At 38.7% G+C, this 18,872-nt stretch overlaps 1 protein-coding gene across 2 annotated transcripts in view; it reads left to right on the top strand.

The window, feature by feature from the left end:
- The window catches only part of KDM5B (lysine demethylase 5B), an 81,174-nt gene that overhangs the window by 29,819 nt on the left and 32,483 nt on the right, over nt 1–18,872 (top strand). For both annotated transcript variants that reach the window (XM_078440783.2, XM_060644109.3), the window contains exons 3-11: nt 156–278; nt 1,872–2,042; nt 8,298–8,432; nt 10,242–10,338; nt 11,614–11,723; nt 13,570–13,728; nt 14,192–14,311; nt 16,578–16,736; nt 17,725–17,906. In XM_078440783.2, the coding sequence (XP_078296909.1) occupies nt 156–278; nt 1,872–2,042; nt 8,298–8,432; nt 10,242–10,338; nt 11,614–11,723; nt 13,570–13,728; nt 14,192–14,311; nt 16,578–16,736; nt 17,725–17,906 (1,256 nt within the window). The remainder of the gene's footprint in view (nt 1–155; nt 279–1,871; nt 2,043–8,297; nt 8,433–10,241; nt 10,339–11,613; nt 11,724–13,569; nt 13,729–14,191; nt 14,312–16,577; nt 16,737–17,724; nt 17,907–18,872) is intronic.

Below are 18,872 nucleotides of genomic sequence, written 5' to 3'. Positions count from 1 at the left end.
TATTTAACCAGCTTTCTTTTGTGTATTTTTTGGCCGTTTCTCTGTTGAATTCAGAAGTGATATTTCACTTAAATATTCTAAGAGTGAAAATACCACACACATAGGAGTCTTAAAATAAGCTGGGTAAGATTAAAATTCACTTCTGTGTCATTTAGGCTCAAACTCGAGTAAAACTGAATTTCTTGGACCAGATTGCAAAGTACTGGGAGTTACAGGGAAGCACTCTGAAAATTCCACATGTGGAAAGGAAGATCTTGGACTTGTTTCAGCTCAATAAGGTAAGAGGCTAATGGCCATCTCCCTCATTTAGTATCTTTTATGCCAGCATAAATTTGATCTTCTTCACTTTAAAAAGAAACTTTTTGTTTGAAATATGTAAAATGAAATTCTCCATTCACTTTAGTGATTGATTGGGCTCTACGTGTCACATCTGAAAGCCTTGAAAGCCTTATCTTGTAGAATATTTTTTGTCACCATTTTTGTGTGTGTCATTTTATTTTTTAATTTATTTTTATTTAAAAAAATTTTTTTTTAACATTTATTTATTTTTGAGACAGAGAGAGAGTATGAACAGGGGAGGGTCAGAGAAAGAGGGAGACACAGAATCTGAAACAGGCTCCAGGCTCTGAGCTGTCAGCACAGAGCCTGACGCGGGGCTTGAACCCATGGGCCGTGAGATCATGACCTGAGCCGAAGTCGGACGCTTAACCTACTGAGCCACCCAGGCGCCCCTGTGTGTGTCATTTTAAACCTTTATTAGTTCCGTAAGATCTCCTTTCTGTTTTATTGGAGTTAAAACAACTGACGCTCAGGAAGAAAATTGACCAAACTCTAAAGGTTGGGTCGTAATTCAGTGCTTTAACTTCAGGTTCATTCAGTGTAAAGCCTATATTCTTTTAAAAAAAATTTTTTTTTTTAACATTTATTTATTTTTGAGACAGAGAGAGACAGAGCATGAACGGGGGAGGGCAGAGAGAGAGGGAGACACAGAATCGGAAGCAGGCTCCAGGCTCTGGGCCATCAGCCCAGAGCCTGACGCGGGGCTTGAACTCACGGACCGTGAGATCGTGACCTGAGCCGAAGTCGGACGCTCAACCGACTGAGCCACCCAGGCGCCCCATATATTCTTGTCAAACAAATGGTGTCATCTTTTCCTCCTCCTTAGTTTATGGAGAGTTTTAAGGGTCACAGAGTTAAACCAAGTACCAGGATTCGTTCTTTATTAGAGATTTAATTGTTGATGTAGTTCTTCCTCCTGGAAAATCTTGACTGCTTTGGCGAACTGAGAAGTAGTTTTTGGGGGTACAACATGTTTATGGGTATATTTTAATTTTCTAGCTTGAAATTAATAATACATATATATTTTTGTTTGGCTTGGAAAATGTATTTTTTTTTAATGTTAATTTATTTTGAGAGAGAGAGAGACACACACACAGCACGAACAAGGGAGGGGCAGAGAGAGGGAGAGAGCAAGACTCCCAGGCAGGCTCCCCACTGTCAGCATAGAATCTGATGTAGGGCTCTATCTCATGAATGGTGAGATCATGACCTGAGCCAAAATCAAGAGTCAGATGCTCAACCAAGCCACCCACGTGCCTCGGAAAATGTATTTTTAAAAATTACCGCAGCCGTGGGAGGGGAGATGAGCTGAATGGATAAGGGGCATTAAGGAATCTACTCCTGAAATCATTGTTACACTATATGCTAACTAACTTGGATGTAAGTTAAGAAAAAAAAAGTAAAAAAAAAAAAAAAAAAAAAAATTACTGCAGCCAAGAACATGTTGTTCTCAGAGTCATACCTAGGTACAAGGGAATTAGAAGTGATTTCTATGTATGTGTTTCTAATTTCTTTGCTGTTTTATTTAACAGTTAGTTGCAGAAGAAGGTGGATTTGCAGTTGTTTGCAAGGATAGAAAATGGACCAAAATTGCCACCAAGATGGGATTTGCTCCTGGCAAAGCTGTGGGCTCCCATATCAGAGGGCACTATGAGCGAATCCTCAACCCCTACAACTTGTTCCTGTCAGGAGACAGTTTGAGAGTGAGTCCGATCTTAACCTATTTTATTTCACTGCTTATTGGTATGTTATCTTTTACAGTGAATGAATAGGCCTTAATTCTTTGTGGAAGACATTGTTGAGAAGACTTTGTTTTGTGAATTTTTCCTCCAATGTTTCTGCTGTTGTGTTTTGTGAGCAGCCATACTTAGAAGTTTGCTTTTGTAATGAACAAGGTTGTAGAGGAAATATCCTTTTGCTTCTGTCAGAAGCCAAAGTCTGTGTTTTATTTCACTAAGGCTGTGTCTTCCTTACGACAAGTACATTATTATCGTGTTATGGCTCATGCTTTTGCACTCACGTACTGTGGTAGTGCATATTACTAGTTGTCATGTGAAAATACGACCTGTGAAAGAAGTTGCTTATCTGTTGTCTTGCCAGCTGAGAGCTCCAAGGAGATTTTCAGATAGAATGCTGATAGGGGTAAAAGGTAGGGGATTTAATAATACTGAGTTGCTAATGGATCCCTCTTCTAACAGTTCCTGTGTAGCCATGTTTGTTTTCTTATAAAGATGGTATAAAGATGGTATTTGTCAAATTATTCAGATAAGAACTTTTGTTGTAATTAAAGTAAAACAGTATTATAAGAACTTACTTCAAGACTGTGGTAGAAAGAAGAGTCATTATCGGTTGATACCCTTTGAGTTATTCTAAGGCAAGAGCAGTAAGCTCTATAATTTTAAGAATTGTTACTGTGCTATAGAGAAGTAGAAAGATAATGACATACTTTCAGAGGGTAAACTACTAATCAAAATTGCGTCTTGATATTGTAGACATACCATCTGTAATGCTCAAATCCTTTAGATTTTTGTAACATTGCATTTTTGTTCCCTTTCTTCCTTCTTGATTCCAGGGGAGCTTTCTTTTTAGCCTGGAAGAACACGACCAGTCTGATATTCAGAAAGTTGTCACTGCTCTTAAATATACATGTGTGAATGTTTAATGAACTCAGGGATGAAATTTAGAACATTTTATGTGGAACGTTTATGCCTCTGTTTTATAGAGATTTGATTTACATATAGTTGGTACATATAGTTGGCTACAATAGATTTTTCTCTTTATTAACCTTTCTGTTTGAGTATGGAATTCACAGTGAGTAAGAGAAAAGAGAGCATCTACTTGCTTTATGGGTTGCAACATTTTAAAAACATCTCCTCACACTTGGAGAGGCAGTATAGTTTCATAATTGAAAAACACATAAATTGGGACGCCTGGGTGGCTCAGTCGGTTGAGCGGCCGACTTTGGCTCAGGCCATGATCTCATGGTCCGTGGGTTTGAGCCCTGCGTCAGGCTCTGCGCGTCAGGCTCTGTGCTGACAGCTCAGAGCCTGGAGCCTGTTTCAGATTCTGTGTCTTCCTCTTTCTGACCCTTCCCCGTTCATGCTCTGTCTCTCTCTGTCTCAAAAATAAATAAACGTTAGAAAAAAATTTAAAAAAAAAGAAAAACACATAAGCATTTACTCAATCGTAGTCTGAGAGGAATAGGTATTTAAAGATACCTTTTATAAACATTAATCTACAACACAGATAAATACTTATTGAGCGGCCTGCTGTGTACCAGGTATGTTCGAGGCACTGATAGGTATTCATTGCAGAAGGCTTAAAAACAAAGGAAAATGTGTTGACAATAAAACCGCCTGATCCTCTCACCTGTTTTCGTTTCAAGGATGTTTTTATGCATATATACCCAAACTGGGATTGTATTCTTCATATACAGTATTATATTCTACCTTTTCTCTGTTTAGCATATCGTGAGCATTTGCCATGTCATTGAATATTTTTGAAGATCTAGTAGCATTCCATTTGTGTGTGTGTGTGTGTGTTTCTTTCTTTGTTGTTGTTTAGAGAGAGAGCACGAGCGAGGGAGAGGGGCTGAGAGCGAGAGAGAGAGAGAGAGAGAGAGAGAAAATGAGAGAGAGAATATGCCAGGCAGGTTCCATGCTGAGCATGGAGCCTGACGCAAGGCTCGATCCCACAACCCTGGGAATATGACCTGAGCCAAAATCAAGAGTTGGACACTCAACTGGCTGAGCCACTTAGGCGTGTTGGTGTTCGTTTTTATATCCAGATCTTGATTTCCTCCTGTTGTTGAATGTTTAGGTTGGTTCCAGTATATGTATTTATTATACTATGATGGCCATTTTTTGTACCTAATTTTTGGCCCATTTCTGATTTTTGGAAATAATTCTTGGAGGAAAGAATAATTGGAATACGTATATGTATATATTTAATATTTTTAATGTTTATTTATTTTTGAGAGAGAGAGAGAGAGAGAGAGAGAGACAAGAGTGCAAGGTGGGAGGCGGGGCAGAGAGAGAGCGAGACACAGAATCTGAAACACGCTCCAGACTCTGAGCTGTCAGCACAGAGCCTGATGCAGGGCTCAAACTCACAGATTGTGAAATCATGACCTGAGCTGAAGTCGTATACTTAACCGACTGAGCCACCCAGGTGCCCTGGAATATGTATATTTTTAAAAAGAGTCAAAAGCAATGAGATACCACCACACACCTATTAGAATGGTGAAAGACAGAACACTGACAGCACAAATGCTGGTGAGGATAACAGAAGTTTTCATTCATTGCTGCTGGAAGTGCAAAATGGCACGGCTACTTTGGAAGACAAGACACTTTGGCCGTTTCTTAGAAAACCAAACATACTCTCTTATCGTATGATCCAGCAGTCATGTTCCCTGGTATTTACACAAAAGAGTTGCAAACTTATGTCCACACAAAACCTGCACATGGATGTTTTTAGCATCTTTATTATTCATAATTGCCAAGACTTGGATGCAGCCAACCTGTCCTTCAGGAGGTGAATGGATAAATGAACTGTGTTATATCCAGAGAATGGAGTTCTATTGAGCATTAAAAAGAAATGTGATCTCAAGCCATGATAAGACAAGGAGAGGAACATCACTAAGTGAAAGAAACCAACATGATAAGGCTACATACATATACTTACATATAATGTAAGATTCCAAACCGTATGGTATTCTGGAAAAGGCACGTATGGTATTCTGGAAAAGGCGAATCTATGGAAACACTAAAAACATCAGTGGTTGCCTGAGGTTTGGGGGTGAGAGGGAGGGAAAAATATTCACAGTACAAAGGATTGTCAGGGCAATGAAAATACTATACATGTCATTATAGGTTTGTCTAAACCCATAGAATGTACAGTACCACAAGTGAATCCTAATGTCACCTACGGACTATGGGTGATAATGATGTGTCTGTTCATGAGTTGTAACAAATATACTACTACTCTGGTAGAGGATGGTGACAGCAGGGGAGGCTGTGCATGTGTGACGGTGGGGCATATACAGTTAATCTCTACCTTCACATCTTGATTATGCTATAAACCTAAAACTTCTCTAAAAAAATAAAGTCTTAATATTAAGGAAAAAAAAAGATGCCCAGTGAAGGAATTGTTTCAAAAGGGTGAACTGAAGCCTAGAGTAAGTTTTGGGAAATTTGAGAAATGTTGAGCAGTGATGTCCTGGTATAGTGGGACATAAGCCTCACTATTGTATTCCTGTATTTTCTAGCTGTCTCAACATTTTGCTCTGTCTCTGTAGGATGGTGTCCTCATGCCGTGGTAACAGTTACCTCTAAATCCCAGTTTATCAAATAATAGTTAAAATTAGTCTGCATATATTCGCATTAGATACAAAGCAAACATATCAGGTGTGTGTTTGGAATTGTGGTTTGGAACAAAATAATAAAGCTTTTCACATATATTCTGAAAAGTTTCTGAGCTTGATTTTACCTTGGATCTCTAAAGTTCTTACGGAATGAAGCAGACCATAGTTTATGGAACCGTTTTAGACTTAGTGTGGGAGATAGGGACCACATATATAATCTCTGAATTTTTAAAAAACTGTTTTATTTATTTTGAGAGAAAGCACATGCACACAAAGGGGGAAGGGTGGGGGTGGGGGAGGGGAGAGAGAGACTCCCAAGCAGGCTCCATGTTCAGTGGGGAGCCTGACATTGGGGCTGGATCCCACGACCACAAGGTCCCAACCTGAGCCAATATCAAGAGTCAGATGCTTAACTCACCAAGCCACCCAGGTGCCCCTAGGAGTTCTAAATTTCTGACCATCCACTTAATAAAATTTTCTTGATTCAGTTCAGTTCATATCTGCACGATCATACATACTCGCTGGTTCAGTCATAAAAGCATGTTACTTTTGATCTTGGGGACATGAGTTCAAGCCCCATGTTGGGTGTAGAGATTACTTAAATAAATATATTTTTTAAAAAGTGTATATAAAAATATAAATGAGGCTAATTTATTTGTTTTTAATGTTTATTTTGAGAGTGAGTGGGGGAGGGGGAGAGAGAGAAGGAAGACAAAGGATCTGTAGCAGGCTTTGCACTGATAGCAGAGAGCCCAGTGTGGGGCTTCAACTCACAAACCTGAACCGAAGTTGGATACTTAATGGACTGAGCCACCCAGGTGCCCCTAAAAGAGTTTAATTTAGATGATAGGCAGGTTTTGTTCCCATCTGCATGTTTTCATTAAATATACTCTTGGGGCACCTGGTTGGCTCAGTTGGTTAAGTGTCCAAGTTCAGCTCAGGTCATGATCTTAGAGCTTGTAAGTTCGAGCCCCGCGTCGGGCTCTGTGCTGACAGCTCAGAGCCTGGAGCCTGCTTTGGATTCTGTGTCTCCATCTCTCTCTGCCCTTCCTCCCCCTGCCCCTCCCCCCACTCTATCTCTCTCAGAAATAAATAAACATTAAAAAAAAATTTTAAATATACTCTAAATGCTCAATTTGAGGACTTGTTACAGAATGGAGGGTGGTATTCTATACTAATTTAGTTAATATTTCCAGATGAAATCAATGTATGAATTTAATTAGAATGAACAGAATACTTAAAATACTTAGGTGGTTGTACCAGTGGTAGATTTATTACTTGTTTAAGAGTATCAAGTAATCTGTATCAGTATTATTTTCTAGTGCATCATATTTCGTAGATGTTAGACATAGGTTTTCTTACTCTGTTTTGGTTGCTATTGTTTCCACCCCTCTTCTCTGGATTCTTTCTGTACCAGTTGTGAGACTATATGGTAGTAATGGTACCCATAGAGCAGGAGTTCTAGAAGATTATTATTTCACTGTATCTTATCCCAACATAGATGATACATTATACCCTAAGTAGTTACAATTGGGAACCTGCTTTTATAAATGTTTCTTATGATAATTATGGGCCCTATTATGAAGAAGTGTTAGTTACTTGAAATTCATATTAGATTCAGTGGTAATATTTTGATGTTACTCTGTTTTGTTGTGCCTGCGTTTAAATACCCTCTATCAGCAAGCTTAGAATCAAACTAAAAAATAATCAAAGCAGGAGACTCTTGTCTGATCAGAACCAAAGTTATTGCCGTGGGCTACTTATTAACCTTTGCCTTGTGAGTTAGACCTTGTAGGAATATGTTGAAGTAAATGAAAGCACTAATCAGGGAGAACGGTTTAGTCAAATTACCCGTTTTCTCAATTCAGATGATATCTTTTGATCACAGAACATTGCTAGTTATGTTTGAAACTGCAGAATTTTAAAATTTAGAAAACCTATTGGATTCCATATTTTATTACTCTAAACACTGTAAAAAATCAAATATTCTCAATAAGGAAGGTCATTTTTGGAGCTTAAAAGGGGCCTTTTTTTTTTTTTTAATTAAAAAAAATTTGTTTTTGATGTTTATTTTTGAGAGAGAGCATGAGCAGGGGAAGGGCAGAGAGAGAAAGAGAGGGAGACACAGAATCTGAAGCAGGCTCCAGGCTATGGGCTGTCAGCACAGAGCCTGATGTGGGGCTCAAACCCACGAACCATGAGATCATGACCTGAGCCCAAGTCAGACACTTAACTAACTGACTGAGCCACCCAGGCGCCCCTATAAGGGGCCTTTCTAACAGTTTGAGCCTTTAATTAATTGCAAGTGGCTCATTGGGAGGGCCTTGAGCCTACTGTGGCCTGGTGTAACCTGATGGCATGAACAGTTAAGTGAATTGAAGGAACACCATTCACCTGCTAAAAAATTGTTTAAGCTTTTATATGTGTGTGTGTATGATTGGTAACTGCAGACTTGTGTTTATTTGGATTTTAAAAGTTGGAGACCTTTTATGTTTCTGTGTAAATAATCGTAAAATGTACCTTGCAAAATACATTGAAATTCTTAAGATTAAAAACGGAGAGGAAATTCATTAATACAATTGTGTTTTATTTCTAGTGTCTGCAGAAGCCAAACCTGAGCACAGACACAAAGGACAAGGAGTACAAACCTCATGATATTCCCCAGAGGCAGTCTGTGCAGCCCTCAGAAACATGCCCCCCAGCCCGACGAGCAAAACGCATGAGAGCGGAGGTGAGAGCCTCATTCAGTTGATCAGAATTCTTGAGCCCTGGCACTAATGCCTGACTTATGCTGGATTCCTGTCACGTGTGTACTGTTCGTAGTTATGAACCTTGTTCACTTCATAGAAGGATGCTGTGTGTATTCTAGCTTTTACACTTGGGGAAACTGTCAAAAGGGTAAAGAGAACTCTTTCTAGGTTTATGCTGCCTGGACAGACAGCTGCTTAATTAACTGAGGAAGGACAGGCATTCATTGTGATGGTATTTGGTTTGCCTGTTTTGAAATTAGACGGTGTTTATTGGGGATTGAGGTTAGGAGATAGAAAGCTGGGAACTATCGTTTTGTTTTGTTTTGATCAGAGAGGATAGAGGATATTGAAAGCTGCTGTCCTGAGTTCCTGAAAAGGAATAGCAGATATTTATGCTAAGACAGAAACTAATTAGGCAGCATGGGAGTGGGGGCATTGAATATATAAGATGAAATGAAAGTAGAACATAAGGAAGATCAGGAGGAGAGAACTGATGAGAAAGATAGTTTGCATCAAGGTTTTTCTGCTCTGAGAGGTTTCCCCTGGGAAAGAGAAGATTATTTTCCCAGTTACTTTGTTTCCATACACACATGTGAAGGGGTGTTCTTGCCTGGCTTGATGGACATGTAAGTGTTGGCAATCAGTGATTAATGTATTAGCAACATCTTAGAGCTGACTAAGCCTCATTGCATTGATTGGTGTCTAAAACAGCCTCTGGTTATTAATAATTATTGGTCAAGATTAAAAAAGAGCAGTTTTGTTTTCTGAGGAAAGGGATATAAATAAGGCAATTATTTTTAGCTTAGGTAAGTTAGAGATAAGGAAAAAATTTGGGGCTCTATTTTTCTGAATTAAGACTGCCTCAGAATAGGAAAATAATGGTTATTTGAAGTCTATAAGCATGCTCTTAAAGTTCATTAGTCTAAAAATTCTTGTTTGAGCACACCTTGGCCTTTAAATGTGTAAGACATGCCCTACTGCTCTGGATACCTAGGTCTGCCTGGATGAGAGACACATAGGGTGATGATATCACCCTGGGAAAAATTTTGTCTGCAGTGGACATCGTGAATACCTAGAAATGAACACAGGCAAAAATGATCAAGTGTAGTTCCACAAACCCTTGCTAAAGTTGTTTTGCTTCATTATTAAGTATTACCACTTTAAGAAACATTGGAAATTGAGACTGGCTTATTTACCCTCAATGATGGGGGTGGGGAATCTTTAGCAATTTAGTGATGTTAGAAGAGTAGTAGTTTGTAATAACAGTTTAATAGAAGAATTAATAACAAATTATTATGGAAGCTGAGTTTTCTGTAAATAATGGGCAGACTTTGGAAGAAGCTAGCAGACCCTTCTAGGCTAATGAAATTAGGATATTATATAACTGTGAGTGGTTGGGTTTAGTGATGACTGAATAAAGCATGAGGTGGGTTGGTGAGAACTGGGAAGCTTCTAGGACGAAAATTAGAGCTGTTCCCAATTCTGGTAGTGACATTTTCCCTCATTTATTCCCTGATCTTTGACTTTTCCCTATTTTTTTTTTTTTTTTTTTTTGGCCTACCTGAGTGGAGATACTCTTGTAATCCCAAAGATTTTGGTCCATTCCTTAGATAATAGTAATTTTAAGGGTGGATCTCTCCTTTGTGGTGAGAGAGAAGCATGTTTTGAAGGTCTACTAATATAAACAATTTATAAGATTATAGTCACCTTGAGATTTCAGTTGGATTTTAGAAAATTCCTTTTTTTTTTTTAAGGGAAATACTTATATATGTGACACTTTTTTTTTAAAGGCCATGAATATTAAAATAGAACCAGAAGAGACAGCAGAAGCCAGAACTCATAACCTGAGACGACGAATGGGTTGTCCAACTCCAAAATGTGAAACTGGTAAGAAAGTTTATCCATGAGTAGGAAAAAAGTAAAAAGTAAATAAGTACAAATATCATTCATTTGTTAATTAAGGAAACACTGCAGCAACTATTAAATACTAATCAGTGGGTTGGGCCTTGAAATAAAATCTTAAAGTAGGTTAATGTCCCTGTTCTTGTAGTTAGTGACTAGTAGAAGTAAACATATATGTATACATATATACATATATATATGTGGGTGTGTGTATATGTGTGTATATATATATATATATGTATGTATATGCATATTAGAAATACGATTCAGTTTCTCTACTGTCACTAATTGCTACTTTGAAATTTGGTTACATTGCATTCATTGAAAAGAAGTGATTAATGAGAAGCATAATTGCCTTTGACTGGATATCTGATAAGTTTATTTCAGGCATGGCAAGCTGATGTGCTTTCTAAATCTGAATTTTAGTTGATAATTGCTTGGGTGGCCATTGCTAGATGTTAGTCGATGAGAAGTAAGTTTAGGACCAAAAAGCTGTAAGAGAGGGCTCAAACCCTGTATAGGCAGGCACATACAAATGAAGACGTTATTAAAATTGGTTGTTCTTAGTGATTGGTAAGTTATTGGAAAGGCAGCACAATGTAGTGGAAAGTAGATGGATTTTTAAAAATATAGGTCTGAATCTGAATCCTGGCTTAACCACTAACTAGTTGTATGACCTTCAGTATTTTTTGACTTCTTTTAATATCTGTTTTCTTGTCCTTGAAATGGATTTGCTGCAAAGGGTTAAATAATTCATGGAAAGCATTTAGCACAGCACCTACCAGAGGATAGTTCACTAATTGATAGCTAGTGTTTTAGCCAAGATTCTCAGTCTTTGGAACCAGGAAGTTGGGGTAGTATGTATCATAGTTTATGAAGGGATAATCTATATTGTGGAAGAGAGGCCAATGGTGAATTGTTAGTCTCTTATAGTTAAGATCACAAGGAACCTGCTTTCATCAATATATGTTATGTCTCAGTAACATGTCGTTAAGAAGACCACATCTTCAGCTCCTGTCTTAAAAGCTCCCAAACTGAGCAACATCTGCAGAAGTACCCACATTTAAATGTTGTGAGAGTTTGCATTTTATCATGAAGTAATGAGTACTTAGCCCTTGAACATGGCAACACTGGGTGCTGTTGCTACAGTGAAAAGGAGGAGCAAAATTGTGTTTGTGTCCTGTGAGTGCTTGGGATAGGGAGAGAGCAAGGTGAGTAAAGCGTAGTACCAGAAGAGCTAACTCAGACTACCTCTTACAGAGAGAGAAATGAAAAGCATCGTCAAGCAAGAACCCATTGAGAAGAAAGAGTACATTGTAGAAAGCGAGAAGGAAAAACCCAAGAGCCGATCTAAAAAAACCACCAATGCTGTGAGTTGATACGTTTAAACGCTTTTACCCCCCAGTTATCCTTTTGTGCCTTACTTAGGACTGCTAGTTTAGAGTGTGACAATTAAAAGACCTTTTCATGTCAGTTTGTAGTATCTTTCTAATTGAGAAAATACACAAATGCCTTATGAAGATAATAACACCTGGCGGCCTTGGCGCCCATTTTTCTGGAGTACATTCAATTTAGAGACAAATAATGGTGAGCTAGATTATATGTGGAATGTTCATAAATTACTAGATCACCTCCAAATGAGCTGAAAGCTAGATCAAAAATCGTGTTGATGTTTTCCAGCTTTACAACAAGGAAGGAAAAGGAAGGAAGGAAAAGAAAAGGAGTGGGGGGGATAGGAATTGAGCACCAACAAGAGTTGGAGGACTAAGTAGTCATTTTCTCAAACGGAAACTTAAAAGTGAGGCTTTAGGACATTACAGAGATCTGGTTGCTTTTCTTCTCTGCCCCCTTCCGAGAGCCCAGTGAGTAGCTTGAACAAGTGCTTTTTATCTTGGAATTTGAAATTATTCCAATTAAGTGTCCTATTGATGAGTACCATCTCTTCCCCCCCTCCCCTCCCACCACTGGATAAAAAAAAAAACAAACAAAAAAACCCCACAGAAAATGATCAGAACCCAGGTTTTTATTTGATACAAAAAAAGACTGAAAAAGTGAGACTGCCTTATTAGTTGAATTAGCTTTCCATATTTATTGGAAATGTATTAGTTTGCAAGGGCTGCCGTAACAAAGTACCACAGACTGAGTGGCTTAAACAACAGAATTTATTTTCTCACATTTCTGGAGGCTGGAAGTCTAAGACCAAGGCGTCTGTAGGGTGGATTTTTTCTGAGACCTCTCTACTTGGCTTGTAGATGGTCATCTTCTCCCTGTATCTTCACATGGTTTTCCTCTGTACACATCTGTGTCCATATCTCCTTTTCATCAGTACTAATCATTGGATTAGGGCCCACTCATTATGATCTCATTTTACCTTCATTAACCTCTTTAAAGACCCTGGTTCCAAATCCAGTCACGTTCTGAGGTACTGGGAGTTGGGACTTTCAAGACATGAATTTGGCGGGGGGGGGGGGGGGGGGGGGACACAATAGAGCCTGTAACAGGTAATAACTGTGTATTTTTATCACTGTATTTGGGGAACTTCTTAACCATGAATCCTTAAATAGAATATAAAGTAATTTATTGTGGTTAATTAACTTAAACACTTTTCTTTCCTTTTGAACATGGCAAAATTGAATTTTTTATAAATTCTATTTTTGGTTAAGCTGACAATTTATTACCTGCTACTCTTCTAGATTATCATTCTCTAAACTACTAAAAGCTAGATATCTTAATAATGAACTTTAACTAAAATACACAACTGAAAAAGTTTAGAGATTATACTTTAGAGTTGGGAATGCATTAAGCATTGTGAAATATCTCTTATAAAAGGTGAAGCATTTTCATTTAAAATACTTCTTATGGGGCGCCTGGGTGGCTCAGTCGGTTAAGCATCCAACTCTTGATTTTGGTTCAGGTCATGGTCTCACGGTTTGTGGGATCAAGCTCTGCGTTGGGCTCTGTGTTGACAGCATGGAGCCTGCTTGGGATTCTCTCTCTTTCTCTCTCTCTGCCCCTCCCCACTTGTGTATGCATGCACACACAACGCACACAGTCTCTCAAAATAAATAAATATAATACCTCTTATAGAGGGTGAAGCATTTGCATTTGAAGGAGGATGGAGAGACTAGATTATGCCTGACCGATTATTCTTAGAATTTCACAAAATCAAATTGTAGCTCATGTCCCATTGTTTTGTACCTATTTTTATTGCTACAGGTGGATTTGTATGTCTGCCTCTTATGTGGCAGTGGCAATGATGAAGACCGGCTTCTTTTGTGTGATGGGTGTGATGACAGTTATCACACCTTTTGCTTGATCCCACCTCTCCATGATGTTCCCAAGGGAGACTGGAGGTGTCCTAAGTGTTTGGCCCAGGTAAGAATTAATGGCAGAGATGGCATTAGAGAATTTCCTTCAGAAAAGTTTTTCTTTGCTTTTGGGTTTTAGATTTAGCAGTTGATAATAATGATGCTCAAAAAAAAAAAAAAAAAAAGGGCTGGACCTGAATAGGAAGGAGGTCTTGACAGTGAGTTCTATAGCCATGCAAGGAGCTAAGAGGCAGAAAAAAAATTTTTAACTACACCTAAAATGTTTTTTTCCTTTAAGAAAGCATTGCATGCTCTTTGCAAAACGTCTTAAAGACTGAATGACGTAAAAAAAAAATAGAAGTATGATTTTACAATCAGTAGGTAACGGTTATTTTGAAGTGTATCCATTCAGCTTTTTTTTCTATTTTAAACAAACACTACGTAACTAATCTGTTTTTTAAATATATATAAATGAAATATAACTAATGTATAAATAAAAATATTTTTTCCCTTCTTTTTCATTTTGGCAGGAGTGTAGTAAGCCACAAGAGGCATTTGGCTTTGAACAAGCAGCCAGGGACTATACCCTCCGTACTTTTGGGGAAATGGCAGATGCATTCAAATCTGATTATTTCAACATGCCAGTCCATGTATGTATATACATACTGCTTTGATACAGAATTTTAATAACTTTTGTAGAAAGATGTATCTGAAGACAAATTTGACTTGGTGCTTATTTTGATAGTCATTATGCACAGTGAACTTTTAATTTGTTTAGTAATATTAAAATTCTGTAATACTTTAAAATACATCCTGATTTTTCACTTGGTTTCTCTAAAGAGGGGCTTTTCCACACAAATTATACAGCATCAGTAACAGAATATTAGTAAAGCAGACCAACAGCAGTGCTTTTAGTTGAACAAATGTACTGTAAAGAAAACTTTACACGGGCGCCTGGGTGGCTCAGTCGGTTAAGCATCATACTCTTGGTTTTGGCTCAGGTCATGATCTCCCAGTTTGAGCCCTGCATTGGGCTCTGTGCTGTCAGCGCAGAGCCTGCTTGGGATTTTCTCTCTCTCTCCCTCTCTCTCTCTCTCTCTCTCTCTCTGTCCCATGCAGTCTCTCTCTCTTCTAAAATAAATACATAAACTTAAAAAAAAAAAAAAAAGAGTTGTCAATATTTAGTAGGACATATTAAAAAAAAGAAGAGGAGGGGCGCCTGGGTGGCTCAGTTGGTTAAGCGGCCGACTTCGGCTCAGGTCATGATCTCGCGGTCCGTGAGTTCGAGCCCCGCATCGGGCTCTGTGCTGACAGCTCAGAGCCTGGAGCCTGTTTCGGATTCTGTGTCTCCCTCTCTCTGACCCTCCCCTGTTCATGCTCTGTCTCTCCCTGTTTCAAAAATAAATAAAACGTTAAAAAAAAAAAATTTTTTAAAAATAAATAAAAAAATTTAAAAAAGAAGAGGAAAGCTTTACAATGTACTGAATGACTCCTGTGTGCAGGTCAGCATGCTTGTGTATGTTGTTGTGTTATCATAAGTATTATAAACTTCAGGGTGAGTTCATTTTAAATTTTCTTTTATGCTCTTAGAAGCATAAGCATGTTTCATTCAGCATTTAATGTTCCATCAAGTGAGTACACCAGAATTAAATGGTTTCCTACCGTAATTCTGGACACTTGGGTTGTATTTTTTCTCACTTACCAACAAAGTACTGTAGCAGACACTTCACACATGTAGATTTCTTTAGCTGGATTGTTTTCTTGGCATGCTTACTGAGGTCAGATGAATTTTCTCCCTACTCTAATGGCTGTATCATTTAAGGGAACCCAGCAGTATATGAGTGAATTTGTTTTTCCCTAAAAGCACTAACGCTAGCTGTTAAGTTACTTAAAATGTTTGCCTATTTGATGGGCTTATAAATTCAAAATATGCTCTTTTGAATTTTCAGTTCTTTTGACACCTCCTGTAGTATATTATTTTCTGGTATGTTTGCTTCACCAGTTGGTGGTATGCATGTGACCTCTTCTCTCTGTGCTTCGTTTTTCATTTTACTTAGAAGATGAGGACCTTGAGGGATCGCATTTAAGTTACCTGTCTCTAGACTCATGTGGGATTAACCACAGATTCTAGACACTCCGTCTGGTGGCTCTTTGTACTGCTGTAGAGTAATTGCTCTTTTGTTCACGTTCTGCACTCTTTTTCATCATGGCTCCCTGCAGCACTGTCAGCCAGGCCTAGTGAGAGGAGCGTAAGGTGCACCCAGGTAATGTGTTTGGACACCTCTCACGGATAAAGCGTCCTTCACACACAGCTGTTATTACTGTGTAATAGTCCATCAAGTTATGTATTCTATTTCCCATACAAAAAAGCATCTCCAGTTTTTGAATGTCAGAATTTGGCTTTCCTTGACTCCCTTTTAGAGTCGTAGCCAGGTTGGTGATAGAGGAACCTGAATTCTTAAATTTTTTTTTTTTTTTAACGTTTATTTATTTTTGAGACAGAGAGACAGAGCATGAACGGGGGAGGGGCAGAGAGAGAGGGAGACACAGAATCGGAAGCAGGCTCCAGGCTCCGAGCCATCAGCCCAGAGCCCGACGCGGGGCTCGAACCCACGGACCGCGAGATCGTGACCTGAGCCGAAGTCGGACGCTTAACCGACTGAGCCACCCAGGCGCCCCGAGGAACCTGAATTCTTAATCAGTACTTCCTCTTTAGTTAGACAGTCGCTTTCAGAAAATAATGTGTATGTGTGAACTGCCTGGGATCAATTGTGGAACGTTATGGATATAATTTTCCTTAGGGTGCTATCCTATGATTCCTGTCACTTAGCTAATCTCTTCAGATTGGTCATGGGTAGTTTGTGAGTGTCTGAGAAAAAATTCATTTTTTTCTCTTCCTCATTGTTTTGTTTCCAGATGGTTCCCACAGAACTGGTTGAGAAAGAATTTTGGCGACTGGTAAGCACTATTGAAGAGGATGTCACAGTAGAATATGGAGCCGATATTGCCTCAAAAGAATTTGGCAGTGGCTTCCCTGTCCGAGATGGGAAAATCAAACTTTCACCTGAAGAGGAGGTAGGCTGTAGCTGTGAGGCACTTGTATTTCAAGCAGAGACCTGCATTTAAAGCTGATAGTTCAGCATATCCTTATCTAAAGGACATAGTACAGCATTCATGGCCTTACTGCAAATATATGTATGGTTGGAACTTGAATTATTAATTAAAATTCTTTTTGGTTGGCTTAAAGTAATATTTATGATTACTTTCAGCACATTTTTGATTACTAGATTTTTAATGATTTCAAGAAAAGTAGAAAGAGCCCACAGAACAATTCTAGTCCCAGCTGTTCTACTGCGTTGTGATGATGTGGGGAGATGCTTAACCTCCCCTGTGCCTTCAGTCCATAACTTTGGTTTCTCCTTCTAAAGAAAATTTGAGGGATTGGGACCAGACCTATTTATCTTTTAACTTCAGTGTTTATGAGTCTAGTATTTTCCACAATAGCAAACTTTTAGGAAGATTTTTTTTTTTTTAAAAACCTTTTTGAAATCTAACCTAGATGAGTACATAACAGTGTGCACAGCTTGATGAGTTTTCACAAGCTGAATACACCCATGTAACCAGCACTAGAACAAGAATAAGGACATTACCTGTTATTACCAGACCTTACCCCTGAAGTTCCCCTTTTGTCCTCCCTCTTTTCCTACCTTCCCTGTCTCAGGACAACCACTATCCTGACTTGGAGCACCATAGGTTAGATGGCCTGTTTTTGAATTTGATATAAACAGACTGATACGATGTATTTCCTCTGTAGCCAGAACAAAGGGAGTGGGCAGATACAGAAGTGTATACTATATGAGTCCGTTTATATAAAGTTCAGAACTGAGCAGAAGTAATATATGGGCATCTAAGAAGTCAGCATAGTGGTCTCCCCTCCTTTCCTCTGATCCCAGCCTTTTTGTTTTGAAGACTGTTTTCAGTCAGCTTTCTGAAACGTGCAGAATCTAAAACGTTAGCATGATGTAGCTAAACCTTTATACCTTGTTTGCTTCTTTCTTTTTAGGAATATCTTGATAGTGGCTGGAATTTGAACAATATGCCAGTGATGGAACAGTCTGTCCTTGCTCACATTACCGCTGATATATGTGGCATGAAACTTCCTTGGTTATATGTAGGAATGTGCTTTTCTTCATTCTGTTGGCATATTGAAGACCACTGGAGCTATTCGATTAACTACCTGCACTGGTAAGAAGTTCCAGATAACCTACAAATGGTTTGCGAGCTGGGCTGGAAACTTTCCTTTTCGTCTCAGATGTGTCTTAACTCTTCAACTGTGTCTGAAAAGTAACGAGCTATTTTTTTCCCCCCCAAGTTTTCACTACTGTTGGAACAGGCATCTTAACAAGTTAAGGCAGTGGTTCTTAAGGATTCCTAGGAAGTCCATAAATCCCCTGAAATTGTACACACACTATTTTTCAGGTACAACATGTTTCTGCAGAGAGGGTAGACAGATTTTAGTGAAAAATCTTTACTCATGGAAAGATTAAAAAGCACTGAGCCTTGCTCTTACTATGGAAAAATCCCATTCCATGCCAGTGGCAGCTCAGATACCCTTTGGACGAGTAGTGAAGTCTAGGTGCTAGAGTCCAGGTCCTTGGAACTGCCAGCTTCTATTTCGTGCTGCTGAATTCTGGCGTCATTATACATAGTAGAATGGGCTTCGTCAGTGCGTGTGTGCATGGTGGCCGGGTGCACATATTCAGACTTTTTTTTAAACTCTAAGCAAAGCGATTGCTTCTTTCACATCTGTTTTTTTTACCCCCTCCATTTCCCTTGCTTTTCTAAGTACAGAAATATTTGAAGATCTGTAACTCACTTAAGTCCCCACACGAGGAATTTGAGAATGTACCACAAGAAAGAGGGAGTTGGCAAATATATGTGGAGCATCAGTTCTGCTTCCCTAGGCAATTGCTCCCAGCTGTAAAATGAAGATTATATTTACCATACCTCACAGGGATGTTACAGATTTATTGGTTGACAGTTTAAAGTGCTTTGAAGAATAAGAGCTCTTTAGAAGTGCTAATTGCCTTATTAGTGTTTGATTTAACCTTGCGTGTCAGAACGGACAAGGGAAAAGGATGATGGAGAATTGCCATCCCTTGTCAATTGCTATAAGAAATTGTGGTAACCACATACCCTGTAGCTAACACG

Source organism: Panthera onca, chromosome F1, assembly GCF_046562875.1.
Source record: "Panthera onca isolate mPanOnc1 chromosome F1, mPanOnc1 haplotype 2, whole genome shotgun sequence".
Classification (NCBI taxonomy): domain Eukaryota; kingdom Metazoa; phylum Chordata; class Mammalia; order Carnivora; family Felidae; genus Panthera; species Panthera onca.
This window is presented reverse-complemented; position numbering and strand designations above follow the sequence as displayed.